Here is a 25349-nt window from a genome sequence, read left to right as displayed (position 1 = left end):
AAGTTTTTTTCAAATGCAACCCTGTCGCGTGTGACCCCTTACTGAAAAGGTGACAAAAAGACGAATTCACCAAAGTAATCGTATTTAATATTTTTAAGGAGGTTGATGGATGCATGCATAAAAAGTAATTGTTAAGTAGCCGGCCAAGTTACGGTCCAATGGATTTGGGAATAGCTGGCATAGAATTGGCATAAGCTCGTCCTGGAGAAAACTAAGGTACCGTGCTCCATTAAGATTTTCATCAAGGAAAAAAGGTTCTACAGTTCTATTTTGTATTATATCGACCCACACATTAGTTTCCCTCATCCAATAGGGATTTTCTTGAGCCCGATACTGACCAGTTTGGCGATTTACGTTTTCATTTATTGTGAAAATAGCCTCATCCGGGAAAAGTATGCCTTCCAGACTATTATATATTAAGTAAACAATTTATAACGTGAATAAACAATTGGCAATAAAACTCTCGTTTCCTTATAATATCTTTATACAATAGAAATCTTATATATGTATATATAATCTTTGGGACATAATCGTAGGTTCAAGAGTCCTTCCAGGATGCATGACAATTCGCTTGTACGCTCCACCAGTCCTTCATGTTGGTCAGCACTTTGGACGTGTTCCTCACGTTGTAGTTTAGCGCCTCGCATATCCGGCAGTAGTGCACCGATTTACTTTTGAAATATCCGTGCTCGTTGAGCACCCGAAACTGTTTGCGCCAACGGTAGTAGCTCACAAAGTCGCCGGTGCGGTTGAGGAAGGCCACATAGTCGGCGAGGATTTTGGGACTGGCGAAGTCGGCGATGTTGATGTAAGAGTCGGGCGGTAACAGTTTCCTGTATGCCTGGTCCGAGCCGCCCATCACAATCGGGATGGCACCCTTTTCGAACGCGTTCCACCACAGTTTCTCGGTGATGTACTCGTCGCAGTTCGAGTTCTCGAATGACAGATAGAACATGTAGTCGTCAATCGCATGGCAGTCTTCTCTGAAATGACCCGGGCACCTAAATGCAGCCTGTTAAATTCATACGCTTTTGAAGTTTTCGTTGAGAATTTTTTACGTGTGTTTGAAGTCCGTGCCGCATCCGCCGTAGATATGGACGGGGATGTGTTTGGACAGTTCTTTAACGTAGTCCCATCGGCCGTTGATGCCGCCGCAGTTTGAACCCATTATCGCGATTAGAACGTCGCGACGTTTCTTGAAGTCCAGATTAAGTTCTTTGCTAGTTTCCACCACGGTCCTGCCGTACGGCACCGGTATATCCGCGTCCATTCTACAATTAGAAATGTGTTCAAGATTGTTAATTTTAAATCTTATATATAATTAAATTGATTTTTTTGTAGACATTTGTTGTTATGTAATTGTGAGGCATTAAAAAGATATTTTACGCTATTTTGGGCAACTATCTGGTGATAAGTGTAATCTAATTTTATCATTATTCTTCTCTGTGATGTCTGCCTTAGTTTGCTAAGCTGAATTTTAACTACACTATAACTTGAGAATAATTTGTCTTAATAAAAAATAAAAGGAAATGTTTATGCAAATGTTTGATAATAAATTTTAATATACAAAAATAAATTGATATATTTGTGAGTTAAAAATTGGTTTAAATAACTACACAAAATAAAGAATGTGAAAGAATAAAATAAATTATCAGTTTATGCCCTTTTTGATTGTTGGATAAAAATGTTAATTATTCTGAAATGTACTAGTATTGTTTTTGTCAAAGATATCAAATTGTTCGAAAATCAATCACTTTGGGCACCCTGTACTTCGTGTAACTGATACCTGTAAGACATGGACCAGTTGAAAACACCGTCAAAGTCTGACATTTTATACTTGTGGGATTTGAGGAACGTATGGTAGGGACTTTCGTCAGTCAGAAAAGCCCAAATTTGGTTTGGATTTCTTTTATTCGGCGGTAGGTCTACAGTTCCTTCCATCGCGTGCATATGGAAGATGACAATGTCCGCGTCGTTAATATCCGAGTCCTTATAACTAATATCACAGTTTCTTACCGAACATTCGGAATACGGATTAGTATACCTGCAAATAATTACAATGTAAATGTAATGAGTTTTGACGATGTATGTTACTTACTTGTCGCCGGAAAAGCGTTTGAGGTGTCTATTCTCGATTTTGCTACCATATTTCCAAACCAAAATTTTGAATTTGTCACCCTTTGGTTTATTGACAATTTGCGGCTGTTCGTTCAAGAACACCATCCTCCCCAAATCCGACATCCTCGATTTCTACACATAGTATATTAAATATTAACACCAACCATGGACAGTCAAACTAACCTCATTAAGTCTCATTTGAAACCACTCATCGATTTGATTGTCGTTGTAACCTGCCACAACAATTTTAACACTGACATTATCCGGTTGATTATTTATTGCACTCAGTTGCAGCACCAGGATAAAGCTGGTGAATAAAACCGTGGCCAGAAGGAACGTCTTCTTTCTGTACACATGAACGGCAGACATCATTACATTATCTGTAACACCATATCGACTTTTTATTCATATTTTCCTGTGCAAGTAATACTTATCAGTTTTCAATGAGGCTGTTGTGATAGTGAAGGAGAATAAATAATAGGGGGACGTGTCGCTGTTAGATTTTTTGAATAAGGAATGCTTGACAAATCGAAATCGAATGAAATGTTTATCTGTTACGTGAACTTTGACTTAATCGTTCAAGACCCGATTGTGATTAATAGAAAGACATTATTAATGCATAAACCAGTTATAATATCAATTTTTTAAGGTTTAAACGCGAAAAATGCGCAATGCAAAGACGGAAATTGCGTCATTTAAGGAATATTCAGGAATATTTGTTTAAAATGCGACAAATTTAATTATGATTAAAAGCAATTGAATAACATAAACAAGATATATAACTAGAAAACAAAAACAGTTTCTAAAAAATAATACCACTTTTAAAATTTTTTGTTTGTATTAACCTATCATTAAGTGAAAAAAATACACTTTAATAAGTAATATGATAGTTAAATTTTAAAATTTTGCAAAATGACAAAACGTTAAAAAGTTTCGAATCGCTGTCATTTTGAATACAGACTTCGACTTATCAAATGTTTACAACTTATCAAATAAACTAGAAAATTAGTAGCACTTTGGTAGCCAAATGGGCGTCTTTGAATATGTTTATTTTTATCAGTAATATTATATGAATATTTACAGCTCTAGATTTATTTCCAAAAACGTATTATGTGGATGTGTATTGTGTTTTCAGTATTTTGATTATAATAACAAATTTTTACCTAGAAAAAAAATATTATCATATTAAAAATTTAAATTATTTCTAGTTTTAAAACATTATCAAAATCAGAAAACTGTTAACTAAATAATGCCAGAATTAACTTAATAATAAGAAAGTGATTCTTCTATAACAATGTTTGTTCTTTTCAAAACGCTGATAACAGATTTTTCCTATCAGAGAACTATAGACAAAATTTTAATTTGGATCTTTAAAAAAATGGAAAAGTTAAAAAAGACCAGAATTAATTTAATTATGATTAATGTAATTTGATTTTTTTTTTTTAAATATTTATTTTTTTAAAATATTGATAATAACAATAGATTTAATACTATCAGTTAGTAACACATCGATCAATAAGTCCCGAGACTAACCCAGAAGTGGTACTAGTAGTACCAAACTGGTCACATTTCCCTAAAGTACGAACCTTTACATGAAACGTGTAAAAATTTCACGTCGTTTCACGTTTTCAATACTTTAATGATAATAACAGATTTTTCTTATGAGAAAAACTAGGGACACGTTAAAAATTTAAATTATCCATTATAAATTGAAAAAAATATATATTTTTAAAATTAAAAATATGCCATAATTAATTTAAAAATTAGAAAATGATCTTTCTATAAAAATGTTTATGCTGTTTTGATAAGAACAGATATTTTCCTATGAGAAAAAATATTTATACATAAAAATTTTTTTAAAAGGACTCAGCACGTAAAATGCTTCAAAGTAGACTTTTGCCAGTATAATTGCAATTTTGGAACATGGTAATCTGTCAATAATAAGTAGACCAAATGTATATCTCACAAAATTTAAATGCGCTTGAAATCGTTAATCGAAATTAGTAATGCCAATGGTGGTAGTCGACAACGAAATACGACCAGAATGCATGACGGTTTTCTAATTATTTCTGTTAGAGTCACTGTAAAACTGTCTACGATCAGAAGAAGGTTGTATGAAGCTAGTCTTAGAGCCAAAAAACATTTTCAACACTTTCTTTTATGGTAAACATAGTGCCAAATATTTTGTTGAATTATCAAGACCTTCAAGTTATCGAAATTCGACAGTATTTCCAAAAATACATACAACAAATCTAAATGTTGAAAAAATAATGAATATAATGAAAATTTTATAAAATAAAACACATTTTATTCGGTTCATTTATATGTTGTTTAGCACCTAAAATGCTTCAAAGTAGATTTTTGCCAGTATAAATGTAATTTTGGAACATGGTAATCGGAATTAATAATAAATAGATCAAATGTAGAGTCACTGTAAGCACGTAAAATGCTTCAAAGTAGACTTTTGCCAGTACAAATGCAATTTTGGAACATGGTAATCTGAGTTAATAATAAGTAGATCAAATGTAGTCACCGTAAAACTGTCTACGATCAGAAGAAAGTTGTATGAAGCTGTTCTTAGAGCCAAAAAACCTTTTCAACACCTTCTTTTACGGTAAACAAGGAGCTTCGGGTTCAGAGCATGAACCAACGATCACTGCCCATGAGCTGCAGTAGATTAACGTAATTGTTTGTTCACAGATGAGTTTAGATGCACATTGTATCACTTGGATACTCTTAATTGAACATGGTGTGAAAGTGGTGAGAGATATGAGCAAATCGTGGCTCCAACCGATGCTTTTAGAGATGGTTTTGTAACAGTAAGTTGGAATTTCTTTAGAGACACACACTATGTTTCTCATATTAAACCTAGAAACTGTGAAAGCTCGACCATATCACGATTTGCTTATTCAACCAATTATCATTTCACTTACTTAAGAATTTAAACCAAATGTAGTGACTCCCGCGTTCAGACTTCAATTCAATTGAACCCGTCTTCAATGACAAATTTACATTCGAAACCACCAACTTCAAAATTTGAAGGTACCTGTTAATGTTCACTAATTTTGAGTATGCCAAAGAGAGTGTACGCATGTTACGGATGTCGGGTCTTCCTCCAGTACATCGAACTGAGATTATGCATACCTTTTATTTCTTCTTTCATTTATCCTTCTTTCATTTATATTGATTCGTATTACGTTTGCATTTTTACTTCTATATTGTGTGTACTGTTAATTCAGCTTTTTTGTAATTCTGTATTGATCATTTTATATAATATTGTATTCAATGTTGATTTATTCTTCAAACCGACAACTTGTATTTTATCTTCATCAAATAAATTGATTTGGTGTCAAAAAAAATACTTGTTTTAATCCAACATCTTCAACTCGCGGTTCATAGAGCAAGGGACGAGCGACCGACGTGTAGCGGTTAATATACTAATATATTATTTTTATTAATTATTAATTAATTCCATTAACTTTGTTTTATTAATTTCCTAAAGAATTTGTTGGTATTTGTTTTATTATTTGTTTAATAGTTGTTTTGTTGATGCAGTTTTGCTTAATTTATGCAGAAGATTACAATGTTTATTAAAAGCTGTTTAGATAATAAATTTATTTATTATTATTCAAATTATCCAATTAAAAAGTAGCGTATTCTATATAAAAATTACATAATAATATTATTTGAAATAAATCTGGAACATACATTATTTAGAAGTTTTTAAATCACAAAAATCCATTTTTTTCCTCATTTACCAATGAAAGATGGACTTGAGACATTTGACTGTTTATCCTGAGAATGGTGTTACTACGTAAAACATTGAAAAAAATAAATATGACACAATCTTCAATTTGTCATATTATTCGCTCTATATCGAATTTAGTGCAAAATATTTTGTTCGAATTATCAAGACGTTCAAGTTATCGAAATTCGAGAGTATTTCTAAAAATACATACAACAAATCTAAATGTTTTTATATCACAAAAATCCATTTTTTTTTCTAATTTACCAATGAAAGGTGGACCTAAGGCATTTGACTATTTATCCTGAGAATATTGTCATAATTTTATTACAATTTTATTGTCGTATTTATTAAAATAAAGTGGTGTTACAACGTAAAACATTGAAAAAAATAAATATGACACAATCTTCAATTTGTCATATTATTCGCTCTATATCGAATTTAGTGCAAAATATTTTGTTCGAATTATCAAGACGTTCAAGTTATCGAAATTCGAGAGTATTTCTAAAAATACATACAACAAATCTAAATGTTTTTATATCACAAAAATCCATTTTTTTTTCTAATTTACCAATGAAAGGTGGACCTAAGGCATTTGACTATTTATCCTGAGAATATTGTCATAATAATAAATAGATCAAATGTAGAGTCACTGTAAGCACGTAAAATGCTTCAAAGTAGACTTTTGCCAGTACAAATGCAATTTTGGAACATGGTAATCTGAGTTAATAATAAGTAGATCAAATGTAGTCACCGTAAAACTGTCTACGATCAGAAGAAAGTTGTATGAAGCTGTTCTTAGAGCCAAAAAACCTTTTCAACACCTTCTTTTACGGTAAACAAGGAGCTTCGGGTTCAGAGCATGAACCAACGATCACTGCCCATGAGCTGCAGTAGATTAACGTAATTGTTTGTTCACAGATGAGTTTAGATGCACATTGTATCACTTGGATACTCTTAATTGAACAGAATTGAGAATATTGTCATAATTTTATTACAATTTTATTGTCGTATTTATTAAAATAAAGTGGTGTTACAACGTAAAACATTGAAAAAAATAAATATGACACAATCTTCAATTTGTCATATTATTCGCTCTATATCGAATTTAGTGCAAAATATTTTGTTCGAATTATCAAGACGTTCAAGTTATCGAAATTCGAGAGTATTTCTAAAAATACATACAACAAATCTAAATGTTTTTATATCACAAAAATCCATTTTTTTTTCTAATTTACCAATGAAAGGTGGACCTAAGGCATTTGACTATTTATCCTGAGAATATTGTCATAATTTTATTACAATTTTATTGTCGTATTTATTAAAATAAAGTGGTGTTACAACGTAAAACATTGAAAAAAATAAATATGACACAATCTTCAATTTGTCATATTATTCGCTCTATAACGAATTTAGTGCCAATATTTTGTTCGAATTATCAAGACCTTCAAGTTATCGAAATTCGACAATATTTCTAAAAATGCATACAACAAATCTAAATGATGAAAAAATAAAAAATGTAATGAAAATTTTATAAAATAAAACTTGTGGCAAAAATAACAAAATTTGGTAACAATATTTTTTTTTTTTTTTTTTTGTAGTGAATAAAAATGGTTTATATGTTGCACGAACATTGACGTTCAAGATCGTAATTCGTAAAAATATTATTAATACATAAACCGGTCGAATTTTGTAATGCGAAAAAGGTTAATGGAGAAAAAGTGATCGGTGTCGAAGACAAATTGGAGATGTGCAATCGTGTGCGGTTTCATGTAACGCGTGCGGCAAGAAAGCGGGGAACATTGCGGAAAAGTTGTTTGTTAAATTTTAATTGTCACACTCTGCCGCATATCGGGGTTGAATTTTCCCGCCCCAATACAACTTTGTTATCAACGATAATTTAATTTTTTCGTTACGCAATTGTACCAAGGTTGCGTCCGTAATATTATTCGAATGCGGTGCACGGCGGAAAAAGTGTCAAGGCAGAGCAAAAATGCAACGACCTGCCACAATAGCTTTAATATTTGAAAATGGGTTAATTTATTATTTTAATGTGACATTAAAACTTTAAATTGTCCGTTTTAGATGCACTTTATAATTCATAAAATGTTTTGACATTTAACCAAGCAATTTTTTTCGTCACGTCTAAAATTTATTTCATATATTACTCGTGCATTTTAACGACTTATTTTAGTCCGATATGTACAAATATGCTCAAACATAAAATTCTGCAACAACATTTGTTAACTTTGGTTTAATACAACTTTCACGATTGTCATTAAAAAGACAATTAATTTTTAGAAAAAAACAACCGGCAGTAAATAACAGACGTAACCGGAATTAATTATTTCTTCACAAAATAACAAACCCAATTTTGATTAAATTGCAATTTTTCTTCATAACTTAAATAACATGATAAGGAAACATATTTCTGGATAGTCTCACCAACGCAAAAAAAAACCAATTAACATTATCATTGATTGATTTGCGTCCTAAAATCAGAGCGACCATGAAAATTAGTTTTAATTGTGTCGTGCCCAATTGTTAATATAAATTAATACAATTTACAAAGTGACAAATTATGCAAATGATACAGATTGTAATTAAGTAATTTTGGGCCAATGTCAAACATATTCGACAAGAAAATACTTTTATTTATTTAACTTACCAGTGTGATGTAATTGTTAGTGCAAATGGTCAGACGGTTTGCAAATGTAATCAATGTGAATTTAATGTTTATAAATGAGTCATTTGCAAAATGAATTCAGTATATATTTAATATATAAGTGGCGTTAGTTAAAATGAAAATCACTATTTAAAACTTATCCATAAATGCAGGACAAGCCTGAAGTAATTTAATTTAATTTTCATAAAATTAAATAAATTACAGTCAAAATTAATTCGCAACAAAACTCATACATATATAGAATTGGAAAACTAATCATATTTCTGCAATTCTAAATAATAAATAAATAAATAAATAAATAAATAAATATGAACCTCTTCTATGGTAAAAAATCACCCTTAAACTTCACAGCGACGAATCGCATCGCAACAATAGAACACTGTCACGGTTCATCCCGATATCTGCACGCACACACAAATCTGTAGAATATTCGGCATCCAAACTGTCCCGATACGAAACCGTGCGATAGTCTGCCCGTTTCTTATGCCAGTGCGAGTGGACCGCGTTCGTTTCTGTTGACTCTGTTACTGGTGGGGTCGTTTTAATTACATTAATGTTTGTGTTGTGCGGTGCGAAAAAACCATGTTAACAAACGTTCTGGTCGGTGATAATCAACAGTTTTCGACGTATCAATGTTACATGGTTTTAGTAGGAACTGTTAAATGAATGACAAAATTATATTTAAAATTTAAATTTAACGTTCACTCTTCAAACATGTTTATATTACTACAATATTAATAATAATTTTAAGTGTAGCATTACTTTTACTAAAAATTATAACTTATTCGTATTTCATTAGTAAACGGTTCATTAATACCCTGAAAATGTATAAGCAAATAAATATTACATATTAATTTAATTATTTTAATGTAATTTCTCTTAATTATAATGGTTTTTCTTCTTTGGTAAAAAATTGAACAATATTCTAAAAATGTACAAAACTACCAAAAAAAGGTAATAATATTCATAAATGTTTTAATAAATTTTTTTGCAAAGCTTAAACAATACAGTTCAAGAATTTAGTCTTAATTTTATTTACAAATAATTATTTAAAATACTACAAATCTAAACGTAATTAATACAAAAAGTAAATAAAATATAAATTATTTAAATTTCTTTAATTCATTCAAAAATAATCCTACGAATTGATAAAATAAAAAAGTAAAAATGTGATGTGATTTAATTTTTTTTTTTTTTTTTTTTTTTTTTTTTCGTAAAAATGACAATTAACATGATAATATTACAAATCTAATAGTAATTGATAAAGAAAATAAAAAATATAAATTATTGAAATTTCATTAATAAAATTGATTAATATATTAAAGGTTAGGTTTTACATAAGAACTTAACTTTTTCTTAAGATTATATAAAACGCAATAAAATAGAAACGAGTTGTTCATGTCACATTTCAATTTAATCTCGATAAGCAGACAAGCATGTGACATGTTGTGTATGTAAAAAAATATTCTTGGTCCTGAATTGACTCAACATTAAACTAGTAGAGTTATTGGAAGTCAAAAGAGGAATTCGGTTCAAAATTATCACCGCATCAGATGTCTTGAAAGTACTATCTGAACGGCTTCATGATGCCACTGAAACTTTCGTATCTACAGGAACAATCAGACAGCGATTGTCTTCGTCTTGATATCTCGGCGTAACAAATTAGCATAGGCTAAAAAACATATTAATTAAAAAGATGAAGGGCACTCAATACTATCCATGGATGAGATTAGATTTTGCTTATTTTAAAATAACCGTCGAGTACGTCCATTTGGAGTTGGCTGGAAATGTTTTGGAAAAAAATACATATATTTGTTGAAACTGTAGGACTGGAGAGATCTGCAGATGGAAACTAATTTATATTTTTCGACGATAAAGCTTTATCACATAGAACTACAACCACATAAATTAGATTAGATGTAACATGTGCTGTAACTGTCTAAGGTCATGAACTGCATGGTATCCCTCATTTAAGATCTCAATACCATTCAGCATGAGTGGGACAGAGTAGTCTTGGTGTTTCTGTGCTACATTGAAAAATTCCACAGTTGTGAATTATACCACAGTTATATAGATCATACTGCAGAATTTTTTAAAACATTAATTTTTCTTTTATAATATTATTTTTAATAGTAACTAGAGTAAACATTTAGTTTAAAAGATGGAAACTTTTAAAATTACTACCTGACAGAACATTATAGTTCTGTCAATACTATCCTTATCTGTGCGACAAGAATTATTTTGAAGTAAAAAGAAAATAAATCAGTTATAAATTGACTAGCATCCTAAAAATGTCTAGAACAAATTATTCATATTGAATAATTTATTTATTAATTTTGACACATCAATGTTATATAAAAACTATACTGACAAAAGTGCATTTAAACCTTTTAAAATCTTGTAATGAATTTTTTCAAGGCCCGAAAGCGAAACGTCCGCTATTCAAACATGGAAGTTGAGACATTAATGTGTTTTTTTACTATTTACTTTGCAACACGTCCAGAAACCGTGGCAGACAGTTTCCGAACCGGCGACCGTGAATGAGAATAATTAAGTCGCGGGTTGTTGTATTAATCGGCCTAGACACACTAAAATTGTTCAGGAAAGATGTTTTCGATTCGAATGTGTTCGTGTCTGTGCATAAAAGCGACTGATATTCGAATTGCAAAAGGTTGATTTTAATTAATATTAGTTTCACACAATAATTAAATAGTTAAATGTGACTGTTAATTAACTTTGTGTAATACAAATTTCGTCACACAATCTCTTAAACTTTATGCATTTATTACTATAATAATCACAGTTTCAAAATTTAATCTTGCTTTCAGTCGTGAATAAAAAGGAATCAAAAAACTTACTTTGTTGTTGGAAAATTGAATAATTCATGATAAATATATTCAGTGGCAAACAAACATTTTTAAAATTAGTAAAAAATATTTATTTATAAAATTAAATAGTATTTATTGCATTTCAATATCAATAGTGGCAAACTTGCTTCAAACAAGTCAACCGGTTATTCACATATTGTGGAATCGGTGCAGAGAATTTGGTATCAGTCATAAGAGATCATATACTGCTCATCAGAGACTGAGTATTCCTCGAGAAGTTCGACATTTGGTTCAGATAGATAGGAAACCTTCTCTTTATGACCCCAGGGACACATTTGTCTACTCAAATCGTACGTAACATATCAAACGATGCACTTCAAAGAGTATATAGACGTCAAGAACAACGATATTTGAATACAACTGTGGCTGAGAGAAGAGCTTTTGGAGGAGAATCTGTAATGGTACAGGGAGATACAACTTCAAACCGAGGTACAGTCTTTCATCTCTTCCCGAACGATTCCCTCACGGCCAGGCGATACATTGACAATATTCTGCAACCTATTGTGTTACCATTCATAAATCAGAATGGACCAAATTTCATTATCATCGGGCAGTACCGCTCCACAAGCCAGTGGTGGCGGGAAGCCAACGGATCAAACTGCAAGCCCAATCCTCACCCAGGAAGGTCCTAGGATCTTCCTCAGATTGGGCTTGTTCTTCCGGAACCAGTTGACAGGGGGCTGGCATCTTTGTCAGTCCCGTCTTCTGGTTTAATTCACCCGTATATGTCATATATACGCCCTTTCCCCATATGTGCCATCACATATGTTCCTCATTGGTCATGATCTCCGGATCGGCACCCGGATTTCACATTACAACAAGGTAATGCAAAGACCATACACTGCCAGAGTTGTTCAAAATTTTTTTCAAAAAAGCATAATTTAATGGTTATGGAGTGGCCAGCGAATAGACCCAATATGAATCCTATAGAACATCTTTTGGACATTCTAGGACGACCATAAGAAATCTGGAACCCGCAAATAATCTTCAAGAATTAGCTCAACATCTTCAGAAAGAATGGAACAGTGTATCCCAAGATCCTCCGATTAATACAATCAATGCTTCAACGTCGCACCGAACTTCCAAGAAGTAGAGGATTTTATAATGTTACATTAATTTGAATATTTCTTATGATGATTAAATTCTGTAAAATTTATTATTCAGTTGCTTTTATACGGGAGTTACCTATAAATGATCAAAACTTTATTTCGATATATTTATTAAATAAAAAGTTACCAACATTTTTTGAAGTAATACTTATTTCATTGTAACTAGTTTATTACTTGAAAATTCTTTTGTTATCAAAGAGTCGCGTAATCTTGTTAAGTCTCATAAATGTTCTAAACATAAAAATGTTACTTTACAATATTGATTTCCATACTGCATATATTTATATTACTATTTTAATGAATATTATTTGAAAATTCTTTTATTATCAGGGAATCGCGTAATATAAAAATATTTCGTACTTTACAATATTGATTTCCATTCTGTATACAGAGTGGGCTCATTTTTATATTTAAATTTCTATTTTAATAAATAACTCTAGTGTTATTGTTAAGAAATAGGATTTAACATCTTGCAAAATAATTTGTTTAATTTTTTCCCTCACATAAATAACACAGTAGACCTGTCAGATGAAATAGAAAACAATGTTGATTACAGACGTAGAGTTGTATTGTCTGTTTTTTGTGTTATAATTGAAAAAAGTGGATTTTAAATATTATTTTTAATATAATATAGTTACATAGGTATTTTCAATATAAATACTTAACAAAAAATTGTGATTTATTAATAAACTTTGAAATAAGCACATTTTAACATTAATTCTTAGATTACCAGAGTTATTCTCGAGTTTATGTAGTGTAAAATCCCCAAAAAATTTTAATTAAAATAAATTTAAAAAAGCATTTGGAAATGTATTAAATTTAAAAACGATAAAATAAATAATAAAATAATAATAAACTTAATCGTTAAAAAATTTAAATAAAATTGTTTCATAAAATCAATATTAATTAAATCATTGAATTAAAAAATTGGGGGACCAATTTTTTATTAAAAAATCAACGACCCAACACCGCAGTTGATATTCATTAAATACACAGCAGCAACACACAATTAAATTAATTTTAAATTTATGCGCTTAATAAATTTAAAAAAGGGGGACAACAACGTTAAGTCAATTATCACTAAAATTTAGGACCGCAATAAAAAATTTAATATAATGCAAGGGGGATGTATTATTCAAAAGCCTTTAAGGGTGACTTTTATAGTATGAAACGAACAATTGAAACGTGCTCGGTCAAAGATCAGTCTTTTATGTTTCATTGGCGGTAAAATTGTGTTTCAGCGGAAACGAATTGTTTGTGTTGTGAGACCTTGTTTCAATAATTAACATGTAATTATTATTTATTATTCCGCATAAAAATAAATAGTCGTATTACTGTTAGGATTGTAAAATCACTGCAATCATATAAATATTGTTATCATTTTTGCTAATATTTATTTATAGTGTCTCTCTTCGATGTATGCAATTGAGCCTTGACACAATGTATGAGGCACCCTATAAATATTTACTTATTACCCTACCCTAAATTATTTATTTAAAAGTGGATCCACTTTTGGAACAGTTGGTTATTGCTTCAATTTTATATTATGCTCTCGTAATTTTTACTTGACACCAAAGATGATCGATCAACTGAATAGAGATGTGATAATATGACAGTAATTTGAAGATTTTTGACCATAACGTTGGCAACAACATGTATAACATTGATCATTCGATATATCTTCATTAATAATCAAATATATAACCTTATGAACGATATTCCAAAATTATATTCATGTAAAGGAAATCAAACACAAATATAAAAAGGTTTTAGTAAGAATTACGATTAAATTTTAATCTTTTTTCCTATTTTAAAAATTATGTTTATGGTAAAAAATACATACATACATTGCTTTTTACCATAATAGTGTCTTTTCTCAATTTGATGATTTACATTTGTTACCAAACACGTGAAATTTTTAAGAAGTACTATCGCTTAAATGAATTTTATGTGACTTGGTTAAAACTTTATATAAATGTAAAATAAAACTTTTCTAAAAATTAATCTCATCACAAACTTGTCAAATCATTCTTTACGATTGAAACTCATTTTAAACGAAACATCTCTTTGCTCTTAGAAAGCCCTGAATTTTTCAGAGCCTTTTCCAAGTTTTCTTGGACCTAACAGTTTTGGTATTCAGTGGTCCACCAACTTTAACAGACATGGAAGCTACGTTGAAAGAACTATTTCTACCATTTTTAATGAATCACAGGTTAAAATTCAACCATGACGAGTTAAAGTACTTTTTTCTGTCGGTTCGTCATTTAGTCTCCTATACCCGTGTTTCATGTTCGAATTGTCCCTATTCGTATGATAATTGAATATGAACACACTTACTCTTTGTTAGTTAGGTTTTTTTTGTTAAATAAACTTACTGGAATTAAATATTCGGAGTATAAAATTTATGATTTTTTTTACTAGAAAAACAGACTGATGCGTTTTAAATAATATAGTAAGAATTTAATGGTTTTCTTGTATGTCTCTACTGGACATACAAGATTCTTCCGGATACTGAAATGCTCGAGGACTGTCCCATACTTTTGACCATGGCTGAATGTATGAGAATAACAAAATTCATTCAAAATTATGGAAAAAAAAACATTTATGAAATATTCAAAAAATTATAAACATAAATAAATCACATTAACATTCACTTTTTCACATAAAAGAGGAAAATTATAATTAGACAATTACACTTGAAAATGCTTCCAGTCATAAATGATGAATTTCATGTCCGAAATTACCAGCAATTTAACTCACTTATTTTTAAGTCACGAGAAACTTCTCGCGCAATTTTTAACCTCGCCGCCCATTAATTAACGTTTTTTGTCTTCCATGATTGGAAGCGTTGTACAAACAACGAAAAACCGACCGGTGAAAAAAAAAAAATAAAAACAAAACGCCGACACGAGTCGGGGTTAAACAACGGAACAGGTAAAACGAGCAGTTTATGTAAATCAGTTTGTCGGGGGGTTACCACAAAATTTCCATCATTTTATCAAAGCCGATTCCGATGTTAATTTGAGTTTGCTCTGTTTATAAACGAAGGATCTCCAATTTGTTGTGGTTTCTGTTTGAGCGATAACAGTTACATGTAGCTGGCACGAAACACGTTGCAGTTCTATTTGGATCATTTCGGATAGAGCGGATGATTGTTTGTTTACACGGTCTGAACCGCCCAATTTTCTCTATGGGCAACACGATGGAATGTTACGACCACAACGTTGCCGCAATACGATTTTTGTTGATGAAACGAGACGCTACATCATGGTTTTCATTCTGTCTAATTAATTAATGTTAATTTTTAATGCGACAAACTTAAAAATTTACAGTACAGGTGAGTTTCCGCATTGAAAACACCTCTTGAAAATACCTCCGACCGGACTTCTTTACCTGTTTAAATCTCACAATGCCGTTTTATTATCCTGAGACTTGGCAACAATCCACAAGGGTTCCGTCCCGAAGACGGCGGGAGGCTTGTTAGGTGCGCGATGGTCGCCGGTGCGAGAAAGATGGAACAGCCTCGTTAGCACCAAAGACGTGTCCATGAACGTACACAATTTTATTACCTAGAGGGTGATCCACCTAAATTTGGTTACAACTGTAGCATGATAATCGGAACTCTATAAATATTATAGAATTTTTTAATCCCATGTAAAATTCTGTGCCTATTTCATTTTGAATCGATTTCCTATATTTATTTATTTTGAATATTTACTTTTTTTTCAAAAAATTTTCACATGTGATGTGACTAACTAAAATGTCAGTATTATCAACAAATATTATGTTAAAGCTGATGCTTTCTGTTCCATCAGACACCATTATTAGTATTCCAAAATATTAAACTGGTTGTTTGGTAAAATGTATATTTACATAGATGTAAAAGGTGTTTGGTATTTTCGTTTACTTCAAAATTTTCAGACAATTCGAGTCTTATATCTAAAATATTTTTAGAAATAATATTAAAAATGTGAAAAAACGAGTAGCCACATATATGCTTTGAATAATTTCTTAGCATATTTGATATTTGACAAATAATATGAATATGTATAAATTGATCTTATTTTTTTACAAAAAAAAACATTTAAACCACAAAAATTAACAAAATTCATATTAAAATAAATTGAAAGCAGTGTGAAAATTTTATTGTGATTCCGCTTGCAATAAATGATTGGTATTTACAAAATACAGATACAGAATTTTACATAGAATTAAAAGACATTTGAAAAAATGTCTCTTTCTTAATTAGGACCGGTGACAGTGTACTGCATTTTTTTTAATATATATATATATATATATATATATATATATATATATATATATATATATATATATCAGCTGTAAACATATTGATACCTCGTCTAGTTCTCCATAAACATTCTAATGAATTAGTTAGTTGAATCACTATGTATACTACTACAATTTTATTTTAAATTATAAGTCAAAACACTCTTCAAGGCTTTCATTTAGTTTTGTATGAGCACAATACGTTAAAACTACGTAAAAGCAACAAGGCAGTTATAAACAATAGTGCATGTTTAATATAAAAATTACCGTTGATTAATCATCTCAACAAAACTCAAAAAAAACTCAAAAATGACAGTGAGTAGTGAGTGATTCACACTCCTTACTGACAACGACGGGATACATTTTATTACCACATTATTGTACAATTTTCGAGATATTTTCTGGTGCACGCCACTGCTAACCAGATGGACCGAGATGGTCGAAAAAAAAGAGGAGACGCGCCGCGCGGAGGCTGCCGGTTAGTCAACTCTGGGGCCGTGCGAGACGCGCCTCTGAAAACAACTCGTGCAGCGTCTGGATGCGAATATTTTTCACTATTCGTTCGTTGTTTTTGTGACGGGGACGCGGAAAGTCCCGTGGGAATGAACAGTTCCGGTACGACGTTTTGTTGTTTTGGTTTGGTTGTGACGGTTCTGGATGTATGTTTTGGTGCAAGTGCATGTGTATGTTTTCGGATTGTTTTATGTGTTTTCGATTCGTTGATTGGGAAATGGAATTTTTTTCAGGAGAAAGTTGATTTCTTAAAATGTTAATTAGATGAAATGATACAAGCAAACTGTTTAAAGTTATTAATTTGTTGGTATATTACATACAATTTTTATACATTACAAAATTCATTCATTCATTCACATTTAAAATGTTGCATCTTGTGTTAAACCCACAGAAGTGTTGATGTTAGTTAATGTTAATGTTAGTTGTTTATTAAATTGTTTGTTTGTCCTTCAAACATTGACACAATTTTGGAAATCAAAAATTGAAAGAATTAAAGCTTTTAAAAATTTTAATTATTTTCTTGTTAGTGGGATCTTAAATTAATTACTTAAAATTGAAATAAAAATAGGACAATGTTATTCTAATTTTTAATCTTTTATAATCATTTGTGTCTGTATTTATTTAATTAATAAAGTCTCAGATTTTCTTTCTATATATTCTCAATTTTAAAACTGGAAATTTTATTTAATTTTTAAAGTTCAAAAGCATTAATTTTGTTACCCATTTTTTTTTCTAATTTTTTACTTATAAAGTGAAATTTGTTACTCCTAAAACTCGAAATTTACTTTTCTAGGATTACCTGAAACGTTGGATGTCGGTATTATTTCAATTTTTCTAATTCGTTTCATTCTTAAAATTAAATAAATTAATTAATTTTTTTCTTAACTTTTCCTAAATTTGATGATTCTGAATATTTAAAATTATTTGACAAAAAAATTGTTCCTTGAACTGTTCTAAATGAATAATACTGGTAATCTTTTAATTTTTCAAATCTATTATCATTTCGTATAAATCTATCTATAAATTACTATTACAAGTTAAATTTACTGTTTCTAAATTCTGAAACATTAAATTCATCAATGTCTAATAATGTAAATTGTTTTTAGAATTCTTGAGTCAGTATTATTAGTAATCTTTTAATCCTTCTAATCCCCTACTTATTTTTTTATAATTTTTATTTTCCTATTTTTTATTGATTCCATAATAATAATAAATATTATTATTATCTTCTCTTTTTATGTGCTAGTATTTGTAATCTATTAATTCTTGACAAGTTGATTCATAACTTAAATCATATTGTTTATTACCTTTAGAATTAGAAAACGTCAAAAACGTTTTTTCATTTTCACTAATGTTAAAGCTATCTATTTTAATTAATTTATTTCAAAATTTTCTTTTTATGTGCTAGTATTTGTAATCTTTTAATTCTTTACAAGTTAATTTATAACTTAAATCATATTGTTTATTACCTTTAGAATTAGAAAACGTCAGAAACGTTTCCTCATTTCCACTAATGTCAAACCTATCAATTTTAATTAATTGATTTCGAAATTCTCCAAATTATTATTATTATTGTTTATTAATATTTGAAATTTTAATTAATTTAAACCGATAACACTTCTAATGGTAAAATCATTTAAATAGATTTTAAAACTAAAAATGTATTTATAAGTGATTTATAAATCATGTTTCAAAATTTGGCTGGAGTGACTCTCAAAATTCGTTTCAGCCTTTCATTCAACAATACTTGACTTAGACTTTCAATTCGACTTTTGTCTCTAATAGCATTTAAGCTTTATAATTAGTTTAATTACTTCCATTTGAATTCTGACTAAATAATAAATATCTAAAGACAACATTTAGTATTCACCATCGTTCGTCTTCACAATATTACTCATAGTTCGTGAGAAAAAAATCCGGTTCAAGAGTCACTTTGGATTTCCGTTTCAATGCCTATATTATTGTGTTTTTTTTTTGTTGGCGTTCGTAAATAAAAGCAATTATGCGGGCATTGTTTCAATTATCTCGTCGATTACGAACTGAATATATTATACAAATATTCGAACGGCTTCGTCGCAACGAAAGTGGTATTTTGTAACTGACTGACGTTTTAATAGTACCGAACGAGATGTCTTTGTTGTTTCGTATAGTTACGACACGAGATGATAAAATAATACAAGTAATAAACGTATCTTTTTAGGACTAGCAATAAGAGTTTACTAGTGTTGTTACATTCGACGTTCAAATCCAATTAGTTTGTATTGTTAGAGAAGAACCTTCAACGGATTAAGTGGTTATTATTTTAGGTTGTGCGCAAATTATTCTGTCTGGCATCTGGAACGAATTTTTTGTTTTAGTCGTCGTAATTGATTAGTTTTCTGCAATAATACGATTTGTAGAATATTGTTAATTGCTTGGATTTTAAGTACGATTCTAATAATAATTGGCAACAGATTTAATATACGAAGTTTATAATATTACAATAAATGATTCACCTCTAATAAAATTGTTGAAATAATTAAATAACAGTAAATGTAAATAATTTTTAGTGTGCGGAAAAAGCGTTATTAAACAACATTTAAACTACGGCGAATATATACTTATTCGCTGGAAGTAACATAGCATGCAATTAAGAAAAACAAAAAAATATTAAATTTTTTTATGTTAATTTTTTAAATTACCATAAAAACTACTAATTTAATTATATACATTACCTAAGAGTAACAAATTAAGAAAAACACATAATAGTTTAGTAGTTTTATTAATTTTGAAGAAAATTCAATTTATGAATTGTTTAAAAAAGAAACGTATACAAAAGATATATTTTTCACAATTTGATTTAAAAATACATATATTTAAATAATTATTCAGATAACCCTGGACATATTTTAACAAAAGATATAGACATATTTTTAATTTTTTAAATTTTTCCTTAATTTGATAATTTTCCAATGTTCACCATATTAGGAAATAAAATTTGAAAAACTTAAATGTGAAGAAAAATTTAAAAAACAACAATATAGATAATTTTTAAATATCTTTTTTTCTCAATTTTCCATACATATAGTATAAATGTATATTTTTAACACTGAAAAAAATTAAAAAACTATAATATAATATTTTATGAAATGTGTTGTATAATTTTTTTCAATTGTTTATTATCCCGAAAAATAGTAAAAATAAATTTTAAATACCTGTACAATACCGTTTCATAAAAATCCAATTAAAAATACGTTACAGTCGACAATTAATATTATTCTCCAAAATCCCATTAACGATTTAATCAAGTCCCTTTTCACAAAACCGCAACGCAACACATGGTACTCAAACGTCGGTACTGCGAAAACGAACGCGGCTGCCAGGAAAACGCATCTTATTGCGGTGCGACTTCACAAAATGCACGTCGAACGGCTGCGAACCATCCAATCAGTTATTATTTACTGCACGGTTTTGCAACTTAAACATAAAACAGCTTTTGTACACGAGCTTAAGAGAGGGAGTTCATTATGCAAGCGTTTCAATTATGAACGGATAATTCGATAATACACCGCGAATTTTACGAATAGTTCGTGCATCGACATTGCGTATGTTGTGGCGTTTTTACTTGGAAATGGATTGACGAAATTCTTTATTTTTCCAACATGCATTTACGCATAAACTGGCAAACATTCCAACCGCAGGAATATAGGAAGACTCGGGGAACGTTACGTGTTTTCATCCTTGGTTCGCAAGAACGATGATGGAATTGTTTACGAGCTCCTCAGAAATAGCGAAAAAATATCAAACAATTGTTCTGAGTCACATACACAATTGTTTGTTGAGTGCTTGTGTATGTTTAATGACCGATTATGTTAGGATTTTGCTGTCTTTCTGTAAAACCACACAATAGATTCATATATCGTTGATTTGTTTGTTACAGAAACCCAGAAATGGTAGATCGACGTTGTACAGATGTCTCGACGTATGCGCCAACCCTCAAGCAGGCGTCCACCATCCGCGTCAGCGTCGCAAGTTAATCCTTATCAGGTAAAATTTCAATGCATTCATGCGCTGTGTAGGTCATAATTTTTAGATTTAATTAAAAAACAAATGTTAAAATATGAGCCTTGAATCGGCCTTAAAAATCATCAGTTTTGTAATAATGTCTAACCAAATTGCAATAATTATTGGTACAAGTCATTAAAAATACATTATATTTGTGTATAATGATTAGAGTTTTATAGAATCCTTTTAGATTCCATTACGCAACACTATTTGAACATCTTATTATAATTATATTTTTGTTAGTTCTTTATTACTTATTTAATCTTCTTAATATATCTATAATCATCTCATACTTTTACCTGACTAAACACAAAATGATTCTCCTTGAGTTTGTTATGACAAAACTTTCGCTTCATTCATTCTTTGACGAGGGCTAGTTTTGAAAGGTGTTCATGTCACGCACAAAAGACTCTTCTTGCATTTTACATCGTAAAATACATCTTTGTCTTTCGCAGAGCACCACAATACCAATTGGCAACGGTTACCACCAGACCCCGCATTACCAGGATTACGCCAGACAATCCACAGCGTGTCGAAACGGATGCCTGAAACCAACGACCACAATAGACATCGGTTACAGCGATGAAACGACAGGTAATATTAAGAAAACCTATTATTTAAATTATATAATTCATATTTTACGTTTGCAGACACTCAAAGTTACTTCGACTACTACCAGGACAACGGGTTCCAGCACAGTCCGTTAAAGGAGTCACGGAACACCGATTGCACATTTTCAGACGACAGCGGCTCGACAAGACTTCCTTATTATGATTTCGATGACGAGACTAACAAACGGTACTCCCGGAACGCCTTCTCAGAGCGTAGCCTCCGAAAACCGCACACCGGACACCCGAAAGACCACCGGAAGGTTTATCCCAATCAGGACACGGGATGGGACCGGCTGTATCAAGAGATTCCTTCTCCGTACGTAGTTAATTGATTACACATAACAATTTTCTCTTAATATATTTTGTTATCGTAATTATTCGGGTGTGTTGAACACATGGTAATTTTTGCCACTCAATAACAAATTTGCATTCTTATTTGTCTACGATATCAGTATAGCACAGTTCAAAATGTTTGTAATTACATAAGCTACCTTAAAAATGTAAAACGGTATTGGAATAATTTGTTGTTGAAAAAGATTACTCAAATCGTCAAAAATCATCATTCTTATTTATTACAGTCGGGCTGACAAACCGAAAAAAATATAAATTTACAGTAGTACCTATCTAAGTGGAACAAAGGATAATAATAATACGTTTTTTGTTTCAGCACGTCCGAATGTAGTATTTTTTTACGGAAATTTACTCTATTTTTTTAAATTATAGAGAAAACATACGAACATTTTGAGACATTTCACGACTTGCGTGCTTTCCAGTAATCCTGATAACTTATTTCCAGAGTAATTAAATTTGTTCATTATCAACCCTAAATTAAGAGAAAGATTAAAGGTATAAAAGTAGTAAATTCTTAATAATGTTCACATAATTATAAACATTTTTCAAAAAACAAAAAAACAAACAATAAAGAACAGCCTTAAATGGTAATATATTTTAGAAATACATTTTCGGAAAAACTATGATAAGACATAAAGTAGTGAAATTTATACGGAGACTTGTTTCGGCAAGAGCCAAATTAGCAATATTCGAACTTATTTCGCCAAATTCAACACAAGTAAAATTCTGATCTTGACAATTGATATAGTTATCTTAGTGACAAGTAATTATTGCATGAAAATCGAAAATAATAAAGGACAACTGGGGTCCAAGAACATTAACTTTTATTATTTTATTATCTGATATAGAAAATGTACAAAAACACTGTTTCAATAAAATCCTAGTACAAGATAGTGAATGTATTGTCAATGGGCTTAAAATATACAAAAGCATTACTTTTGATTTTTTTTTTGAGATGCTTGAAACCTAGAAAATATATGGAAAAGAAGAGGCAAACATTATGTTCTATTCGATTACTGACAATTTCGAATAACTATAGTTATTTTATATTTTCTCTAAAATTTTAAAAAGTAATACTAAAATGTCACAAAAAAATATAGTTTTACAAACCAATATGTGACACCATATACCACAATTATCAAAAATGTTATTTTTGGTGATAAAAAAACTGTTAACGTTTTCAAGTTGTATATAATTTTACTACAGAAAAGTTAATTTTTATTTCTGCCGTACGTTTTTCCGTGTAAGCTCCTTAATGATTATCTTTTTTTACAATTTAAGGGTTGAAAGTGTCCCTGTAACCGGCGTAAGAAGGCAACCATTGTCACGGACGTCAGACCGCCCGCAAAGTTCCCTCAGTTCCGGTATTACCAATGCTGGTGTCTACGGTTGTGGCGGTAAATGCCAGACGTTCGAAAACGTCTGTTACTTCTTCCTGCAGCTGGTTTTTTCTATGGGAATCCTGATAGGAGTGTCTCTTTGCATCGCCGGGGTGGTGCTGAGGGAATCGGCGGCCCGCAAATTGCAAGTCCTGGTGTACATAGGCGTGTTATTGGCATTGGTGAGCGCGCTGCTGCTGAGCATACAGTGCAACGCGCGGAACACCGCCAAGAAACGAAAGACGGCCATTCAGAACGCGAAACGTGCTCCGATTCCAATGGACACGTTGCAGACGAGGGCTGTCGTTCAGGTTCAACATGAGCCGCTCATGGTGGTTAGTGACGGAGCAAAACATACGCATAGGTATTGTCACACTCAATTACCTAATATTGTTAATACTCTATTTTATAATATTTTTATAGGATAGTACAATTACCGCAAGTGCACACGCTCAGATCTTCAGGACCTGAACCTGGTTCTTCGTTTGAAGAACAAGGTATACCATGGTGGAGAAGACGGGATTTGAATCCGAGGTGATTTGTGAAGGAATTTATTAATTTGCTGTTTATTATGTTGTAAAAAATAGATAATTATCATTTGTTACCTGACAGTTGTATATAAGTTTTAATTGTGATTAATCGCATGTTCAACAGAATTATTTTAGATATGTAATATGATATTTTAAACAAGAAAAAAGACTGACTTTTTGTCATTCGACGAATGTTTTATAATGTGTACATACCTACCTCAAATTATTAATTGTAAACGGAAATAACCATTCTTCTAGTCTAGATTTCATATGCCCTTTCAACTGACTGAACTTCAGTTGAAAATTTGTAATATAAGTAAACGACTAAAATTGTGTTATTATTTTTCCCTAACAACCTTAGACCTAGACATCAAAACCTCTATAAATAACTTAGAAAGAACAGAAGAACAAATACAGAAAATGATAATTGAATAGACAAGGCCACAATAACATTAAGAGACAATATTTCTGTTACACATTTTTAAAAATGAAATAAAAAATGTTCTACTTCATTTATGAAGTAAACTACGCCAAATACACCAAGGATCATAAGAATATTGAACTTCAGGCATCAGTACAGGTACATTGTACTCGAAATTTATAAATACTACTATGTATTTCTTATTTAACAAACGAACTCCATCCCAAATAACTACAACATGGGAAATTTTTAAGCAAATTGATTGTTTCATACACAAACACGTTATAAAATTATTTAGTGACAACTGATTGTTGCTTATATTAATACATAAACCAAAAACCATTGCCAAACAAGTCTCAAACTATCGCCAAAATTGTCTACTCCTATGTGAAGTTCGTTCTTCACCTCAAATTTCAATGCCCAGACTCGAATTTGGATTCACTTGTTATATTAACTTTTAATACCAGAACAGTGAGACAACAGAATTTCCAGTGCCCTGCATATTTTTTTAATATGAATAAGGCATTTGACAGTGTGTATGACGTGACAGTAAATCTGAGAGGAGGAGAGTAGATAGAATAGTAGTTTAATTGATAATATTAAACAAATTCAAGCTACTGGTAAACAAGGAGAATTGTTATGGGAACCTTACAAATTATGTCTCACA

The 25349-nt window shown here is 30.6% G+C and overlaps 2 protein-coding genes across 6 annotated transcripts in view; one reads left to right on the top strand and one right to left on the bottom strand.

The window, feature by feature from the left end:
• The window catches only part of LOC109594680 (uncharacterized), a 28742-nt gene extending 4293 nt beyond the window's left edge, over window positions 1-24449 (top strand). For 2 of the 4 annotated variants that reach the window (XM_049962534.1, XM_049962547.1), the window contains exons 2-6: window positions 21266-21372; window positions 21846-21984; window positions 22041-22317; window positions 23634-24095; window positions 24155-24449. In XM_049962534.1, the coding sequence (XP_049818491.1) occupies window positions 21298-21372; window positions 21846-21984; window positions 22041-22317; window positions 23634-24095; window positions 24155-24269 (1068 nt within the window). In that variant the 5' untranslated portion in view covers window positions 21266-21297 and the 3' untranslated portion in view covers window positions 24270-24449. Of the gene's footprint in view, window positions 1-4853; window positions 4938-17340; window positions 17449-21265; window positions 21373-21845; window positions 21985-22040; window positions 22318-23633; window positions 24096-24154 lie in introns of those variants that run through there. The other 2 variants (XM_049962543.1, XM_049962536.1) reach the window with 2 other exon arrangements.
• LOC109594678 (3-galactosyl-N-acetylglucosaminide 4-alpha-L-fucosyltransferase FUT3) lies at window positions 467-20746 on the bottom strand. 2 transcript variants are annotated; one of them, XM_020009918.2, is made up of 6 exons: window positions 20541-20746; window positions 2302-2498; window positions 2099-2250; window positions 1787-2044; window positions 1059-1271; window positions 467-1001 (listed from the first exon to the last, which is right to left on the bottom strand). In XM_020009918.2, exons 1-6 carry the CDS (start codon window positions 20557-20559, stop codon window positions 539-541), a joined length of 1302 nt encoding a protein of 433 aa, XP_019865477.1. In that variant the 5' UTR covers window positions 20560-20746; the 3' UTR covers window positions 467-538. The 2 variants fall into 2 exon arrangements, with proteins under 2 accessions (XP_019865477.1, XP_019865478.1); XM_020009919.2 differs by lacking the exon at window positions 20541-20746 and adding an exon at window positions 8864-9066.
• Window positions 24450-25349: the final 900 nt, after the last annotated feature.

Source organism: Aethina tumida, chromosome 1, assembly GCF_024364675.1.
Source record: "Aethina tumida isolate Nest 87 chromosome 1, icAetTumi1.1, whole genome shotgun sequence".
In the NCBI taxonomy this organism is placed as follows: Eukaryota; Metazoa; Arthropoda; class Insecta; order Coleoptera; family Nitidulidae; genus Aethina; species Aethina tumida.
This window is presented reverse-complemented; position numbering and strand designations above follow the sequence as displayed.

Bases quoted from the DNA above. Each gene is read 5' to 3' on its own strand.
- LOC109594678 (XM_020009918.2), bottom strand. The intron at 2,045-2,098 runs GTAAGTAACATA...AATTATTTGCAG, and splicing joins AAACGCTTTTCCGGCGACAA to GTATACTAATCCGTATTCCG. The intron at 1,272-1,786 runs GTATCAGTTACA...TTCTAATTGTAG, and splicing joins AACTGGTCCATGTCTTACAG to AATGGACGCGGATATACCGG.